Source organism: Malurus melanocephalus, unplaced genomic scaffold (genome assembly GCF_030028575.1).
Source record: "Malurus melanocephalus ecotype Western Australia unplaced genomic scaffold, MMel_1.1 scaffold_118, whole genome shotgun sequence".
Taxonomy (NCBI): Eukaryota; Metazoa; Chordata; class Aves; order Passeriformes; family Maluridae; genus Malurus; species Malurus melanocephalus.
The window spans coordinates 1,055,831-1,062,702 of record NW_026623350.1 but is presented as its reverse complement, the minus strand read 5'-3'; the positions used below and the strand labels follow the sequence as shown (position 1 = coordinate 1,062,702).

At 47.0% G+C, this 6,872-nt stretch overlaps 1 protein-coding gene across 1 annotated transcript; it reads left to right on the top strand.

Annotated features, from left to right (window-relative positions):
* Positions 1-1,458: 1,458 nt before the first annotated feature.
* Positions 1,459-6,394, top strand: LOC130575863 (histone H2B 5-like). Its single transcript, XM_057370076.1, has one exon. It carries the CDS (start codon positions 1,488-1,490, stop codon positions 1,866-1,868), a length of 381 nt encoding a protein of 126 aa, XP_057226059.1. The 5' UTR covers positions 1,459-1,487; the 3' UTR covers positions 1,869-6,394.
* Positions 6,395-6,872: the final 478 nt, after the last annotated feature.

The window sequence follows — 6,872 nt, the reverse complement described above, 5'->3', positions numbered from 1 at the left end:
ATCCAGCCTCAGGATCAAAGAYGTCTGCTCCCATAGGGAGCAACCAGGAACTTCATACAGACTTGGTTGCAATGGTGCTGCTGCATCTGGCTGTGATTGCAGGTACAGGCAGCAGTGGAGAAACCAGGCATCTCACCCCTGCCAAGGAGGAGGGGCAGGGCTGAGCGTGCAGCCATTGCTTTGGCACAGGCACCATTTGGGTCCCTCTCTGGTACTTGAGTGTGCAGACCATATGTTACATCCCAGCTTTGTGTCTCCTGTTTGCTTCTATCCATTTGCCCATGTGCCATCAGCCCTGCAGCTCTTTTTTCCCTACTAGTGTCTCTTGGCCAGCAGACTGTAGTTCCTAGGTCATCCTCAGAGAAGATGCAGAGCAGTAAAACCCAAGCCCTGGGGTGATGCTGGAAGCTCATCCTCCAGCGAAGCCTGGAGGAGCCTTGTCTTTCAATGGAGCATTCCAAGTTTTCTCTGAAAAACAAAACCGCTTACCAGGTTGCAGCACAGTTATTCCCCTTGGCCCATGTAGTAGAGCATGTGTGAATTTGTAGTGTAGGGGAGGCACACAGGTTTTTGATGAATTTACATACTGTCTTTTGTTACTGCATTTGTGGTTGAGGGCAGTCAGTTGCAGGTCATGGCTCTGCAGGTTGTGACCTAATGAAGAAAACCTCAGAGGGAGGCTCAGGCATCTTTGGTGTAAACTGTCCTGTGAAGGGTTGATCTGTCAAAAGCAAAAAGCATCAAATAGCAGGAAAAAATTTTCCCATAAACATGTAGCCCAAAGGCACTTTGCTTTTTGACTCCTATTCCCATTTCTSTTTCTCTGCCAGGTGATTCCTGACACCTCCTCTAAGCTTTTCTACTCTCTGATATTTTTTGAACTGAGATATTCCTGTAAAACTGTATTATTTTTATATTTTGCTGGAAAACATTGAGTCAAGTGATAGCCACAGGAATGCAAGCACCGTTAAAATAAACTTCTACCTAAATGCAAATTAAAAACAGTTTATTGAAGATTGTAATAACCACATAAAATCATTCCGACCAGTCATRTAAAAGTGACTTCAGTAATATCTTGCAACAGTCTTGAGCCCATTCCAGCAAGATGTAATTTAATCTATGCTGAAGTTARTGTTGTCTTTGGAATTGCAATGTTCTTCTCAGAAGGATGTTCAGGCTCCATCCCATGTTTACTGAGTAGATGCCAATTAGGGTTATGCAGAGATGTTGACAAGGCCAGTGTTAGAGGTGTTTGACAGAAAACAACAAAAGGCCATACGCAGACCAGAGAAGTTYTTGCTGGCAGTTCAGAATCGCTTCAGAACAGGGTCACAGGGTGTTTGTCTCAGATTCAGAGTTATTGCTTGCCTCCAACTCAGACTCTCATCTTGCAGTACAATTATTCTGTAGAAGATCAAAAAAGAATTAGATTTTTTTGTTTATGTTCTCTCCATGCAGCTCCAAGACCCAGCGAAAGAGCTCTCACAATGCCAGAGCCAGCGAAGTCAACATCAGCCCCCAAAAAGGGCTCCAAGAAAGCCGTGACAAAGACCCAGAAGAAGGGTGATAAGAAGCGTCACAAAAGCAGGAAGGAGAGCTACTCCATCTACGTCTACAAGGTGCTGAAGCAGGTCCATCCTGACACCGGCATCTCCTCCAAGGCCATGGGCATCATGAACTCCTTCGTCAATGACATCTTTGAGCGCATTGCTGGAGAAGCCTCCCGCCTGGCCCATTACAACAAGCGTTCCACCATCACCTCSCGGGAGATCCAGACGGCCGTGCGCCTGCTGCTGCCYGGAGAGCTGGCCAAGCACGCGGTCTCRGAGGGCACCAAGGCYGTCACCAAGTACACGAGCTCCAAGTAGCCCGACATCCCCTCTGCAACGGGACCATCGAGCACCGGGCCCTCCATGCAAGCACAGGTAGGCAGCCATGGTCTGGATGAATGTCACAGCTATTATCCACAGCAATCTGCAGCCTTGGCATGGGCATGAGAAGCTGCCCAGGTGAAGAGGAGACGGTGATCTGGATGTCAGCTGATTTTTATTGTGTGTTGTGGATGTGGAAAGGATTTGTCGAGGCTGGTGGTGGAGGCCCCTGCTTTCACATCTCATTCAAAGAACTGACCAACCATAGTGTATCCAGTCCCCCCTGTGCTTGGCAAACRTTCATGTTTGGCCCTGAGAGGGGGGACTGGCAGCAGCAACACAGAGACACCATCCCTGAAGTCTTCCTGTTTGACTGTTTTCTCGCAGTTGTCTGAAATGGGTACTGAAGAGTCAGCGCTGCATCCTCGCTCTCATTGCCTGGATCCYTGCTGCTGTGCAGTGGCTCAGCCCACCCTGTGCTGGCAGAAGTGGCATCAACAGCTACCAGGCACACATTGATTCAACAGCTCTCTGTACTTGACAGCCTGTTTTAAAGAGCAAGCCTGGCAGGCAGGCAGATGCCCACGTTGATACTGAGCACTAATCCTCCTCCTTGCTGCTGATGGATGAGCCATGGAGCAGGATGAGGGTGCTGGTACTGGAGCTGCCCACTGCCTCCCACCTTGTGTGAAGGTGGAGGGATGGACAAGGTGGGATGTTGGGAATGGGTGTCTACCTTTCCTGGATGCTGCTTTGCCTGCTTTAGGACTTGCTTTGGTGTGCAAGACATTGCTAATTCTGCTGCTTTTTAGAGACTTTTTCTGCCTTGATGCTGCCTGGGTGCTCCCTTCCACAATAAATGTGGGCAAGATGGGGTGGTGCCCATGGGGGTCCCCTCTCCTGTGAGCACTAGGGTGRTGCAGGACAGACAGCAGAGAGGTTYTGGGCAGGGACTGAGGATTTGGGAAGGCATCTGGTGTGGGAGCAGAGGTGGTTAGTGCATTTTGAGGGGTGGGGGAAGCCCACTGCCCACAGAGATCACTGCAGGCCGCTCACCTGGCCCTGCCTTCCCTAATTCATTCAGCAGTTAGAAAGCAAAAGCAAAAGCAAAAATGGGGGCTGGGTCGATATATAGGGACACTTGCCTGCATCCCACATATTTTGAAAGTTAAATAATTTTAAACTACTTCAGATACTCCCCATATCTTTTGCAAGTTCACAGTAAGGTGAGCAATAATAAAATAATGATAAAGCCATAGAGATTAGTGAAGGAATGTCTTTTTTACAGGTTTACCTTACCCAGACTGCTGGATAGCAGAAGAGCATGTGTAGAGCTGGTGTGAAGTTGAAGCTTCCTACTCAAAATGCAAAATTAGCCAGCATTTAAGAAAAAAAATCAAAGGCAGTAACACTCAAACAAAAATATTCATGTCTAAAATAACAACAGCTTTCTGCAACTTATTCTGTAAATAAAAGGAGCATCAAAGAAATAGAATCCAGAACTAAGTGCAGATTCTCGCTAAGCTTCAAGACCTTGTTTTTAATTAAAAGGTAAATTCATATCGCAAAATAGCAGCCCTGCAGTACTTCTTTATCTTTCCTCTATATTTTGTTCTATCCTGTTTCTTTACACTTTGAGAGTGATTGMGACCTTTGACAAATTTCTGTTGCCTTTGGAGCTGTAGGACTCTGCAGCTCCAAAAGATTCATCTTTCAGTCATTTTGTGGTTGGTGTGAGGAAAGGACTGCATAGCCCTGCTCAGAATGAGCATCMTGGGGTCTCGTGTGGTCTCTGTGCAAGACTGAAGGTCAGCTTCTTTATGGGCTGCTCCCACACCCCTGCTTTGGGCAAGAACACCCCACACGTGAAAAGGGGCTTTCATCCCACGCTCTGCTCAGTGGAACCCCACAGCTGTGTTCCATAATGCCAGCAGGAACCTCTAGTGATACCGCTCAAAGAACAAAACCCAGCTCCCTGGGTGCCAGCACCCTCAAGGCGCAGCTCCCAGCACAGCACTATATTCAGTAGCATTTGTAACCTGGGTCCTTTGTCCAGGACRCTTTGCAGGTGACAGCTTAGTTCTTCCTTTTGTTTTCCAATCAAATGGTCAAAATCCGATACCAAAGATTAACATGTACCTGCAGTGGGCCTAGAGCCACCATCCTTAACCCCTCAGCCACAAGAAATCCAGGCTGTGGATGATGTATCAGGGGAATATTAGGAGTGAAGGGCTGGATGCCATTGCTGGAGCTTTCTTCTTCTGTCCCTGTGAGCTGCAGAATTCATCCCCTTGGGGAGTCCTCTTGAAGGGTGGAGTTCAGAATGGAATAAACCCACTCCAGTGCAAGCAGTGTGTTTGAGCCAGGACACRCATCTCCCAGGACTGGCTGGCACAGCCTCTGAACTCCAGCTCTTTTGAGCAGAGCAGAGTCCCACTTCAGCCTCCACAGGCTGCAAGAAATCAGGAAAATAAAATGAGGTATTGGCCCTCCAGGGTCTCCTGGGCAGCTCAGGGAGCCAGGAACAAGGCTGGGCACTCGAACAARAGCTGTTCGCTCCATACTTACGGTACTGGTCTCATTTTCTTCTGCCTCTGTTGCCACCCTCCATTTTTGGAGATTGTTTCAGACATAGCAGAACCAGTTGTTTAAAACTACAAAAATACTTGAAGGCTTGAAGATTTTTATATTTTCTAAAGCTGAGTGACTGAGACTGATCATGTCTGTCCATTTATAGTTTAGGTTGTCCTTTCACACATCGTTTGCTCTTCGCTGTCCCTCTGTAGTTTTGGTTTTTTTTTCACTCACTCCTGACAATGTGAGGCACAGGACTGAGGAACTGATCCATGTTAAAATAAACCCTGTTTTCCCCCTTTTTTTCAAGGTTTGTTTTAACCTTGTTCTGGTGGCTGCACTGTTCTATCACTGTTGGACCTTGTGCCAGCACAGGAATGGGATGTTCCAGGAAAGAAAGGCTGGTATAAGCTAGGACTGACACAGAAAACATTTTGAAAGTTAATGGCCCTAGTGTCAAGAAAAAATGAAGGAAATTGTGTCCTGCAGCRGTCCCACTAGCAGCAGAGATGTGGCTTTTAAATACTCCGCTATGGCTGTGATCCTTGCAATGTCCCACAATCAATTTCTCTAACAGTGCTGACACTGGAAATCAAACACATCCCGTTTCTGCAGGTCCCAGAGTACTCAAATCAAGGGAGAGGGASCAGTTTGGGAAGGGGATTCTGCTCCCATGCAGCCATTCAGCTGTAGCAGCTGGAGACTCCTTGCTCAGCTAGAAAACCTACAAGGCCCTCGCCAGAGCTGCCTGCTSCTGTACAGAACACATCCACAGCAGGTTCAGTGGGAATTAGTTTGAATGTGGTGAGTTTGGGCCGAGCCTTAATGTTAGARACAATAGAAGGTGGTCTTAAACTTCAAGGATTGGTTGTCCACTAAGTAATCTGAGGTCTGACATATTTTACAGTTTCCTGGTAAGGAGGTTTGCAGCGGAAGATGGGTTCTGCACTATGGGATCTCTGCTTTTAAAGAATACGTATTTCCAGCTCTGGAATTGCGAAAATGTTTTAAAACTGAAGATAATATACCAAGCCCCAATGTCCCTACCTGATCCCTGCTGCAGACCCAGAAGCATTTCTGGGGCATTCCTACCTATGTTTTGCCAATTAAAAAAAGTAAATCAACTACAGATTGAAAGTTGGAAAGGAAGATGAAAAAGGTAATACAGCCTTGATATTAACCTCATATTAACCCCAAGGACATCCATCACTGCACTGAGTTAYTTGTTTTCATATACAATTTAAGAGAGAAAACAAGCTGCTATATATCTACTTCTGGTTTTTCACCCTGCTTCCCCAGAACAGCTTAAAGTCCATCTGCCTTTCACAGCAGAGTTCAGTCTACAGAGGAGGTGAGTGGCCCTGCATGGAGGCTTGCTCCTGCTCAGGACAGACAGGTCTTTAGTCAAGAGGAAAAGAGTCATGGGATCTTTAGTCATGGGGGAAAGATTGAAAACAAGTGTGGAGGATGAGTGCCACAGAGGGACACCACAGAGCCCTGCCCAGTGGAGCTGTGTGGCCCGTGCACCCTTTGCTCTGGTGACAGGCAGCCATGTGGGTAGCCCCAAGTCCTGCCACCCTTGGAGTGAASTTTGGCATGGCCTCTGCACAGCCCTGAGCCTTTGTCCCATCGTAGCATTTCCTTATGGTTTACATCCAGATTGGATTGTTTACAGGGGAAGAAAKAATGTGAACTAAATAATAAAAATCACTTAGTGACTGAATTTGGAGAGTTTCCTGGGACCACCACCTGGGGAGCAATTTTTCATGCTTACTCCATGCATGGTATCTCATGGCTTATGTACACAGAGTGTTTCTGACAATAAGTGTTACATCAAATATGATCCATGTTATCTTGCTGCTGGTTTATGATCTACCTTAGTGCTAATTACCTGCTTTCTGTTAATTGTCTGAATAAAATGTAATTGCCAACCTGTTGGAAGTCAATGGGACCCAGCTGTCAGGGTGTCTTTGTTTCTGCCTTATCACTGGTGTCCCCCCTCGAGTTGTGTATTCCTCCTTCTCCATGTCCTTCCTCCAGAGCTGGGGTGACAGCAACCACCCTTCCAGGAGRGATGGAGCACAGCTGATCCTGACAGAGGGTCAGTCACAAACCAGAGGAGCCCTGCACTGAAGGGATGTCACTGTGAGTCCTCCTAGGGTGTCACTCACCCCAAACATGAGTGCAACATAAACATCTTTTTTTTCTCAAGCCCTTCCAATGAGCTTGTCCCAGGCAGAGCTGAGCCTGCAACCGGTTCTTRCCACATTCCTGCTTGGGGTGTGCTCTGCCTGGCACCTAGCATTTACCCCCAGGTGGGAACAGTTTGAACTGAACAGTGTGAGATGTTGAATTGAACAGTGTGAGGTTGAAGAATGCACATTCAGAATTTCTGTTYATCTGAATTAACAATTGCTAACATTAGGA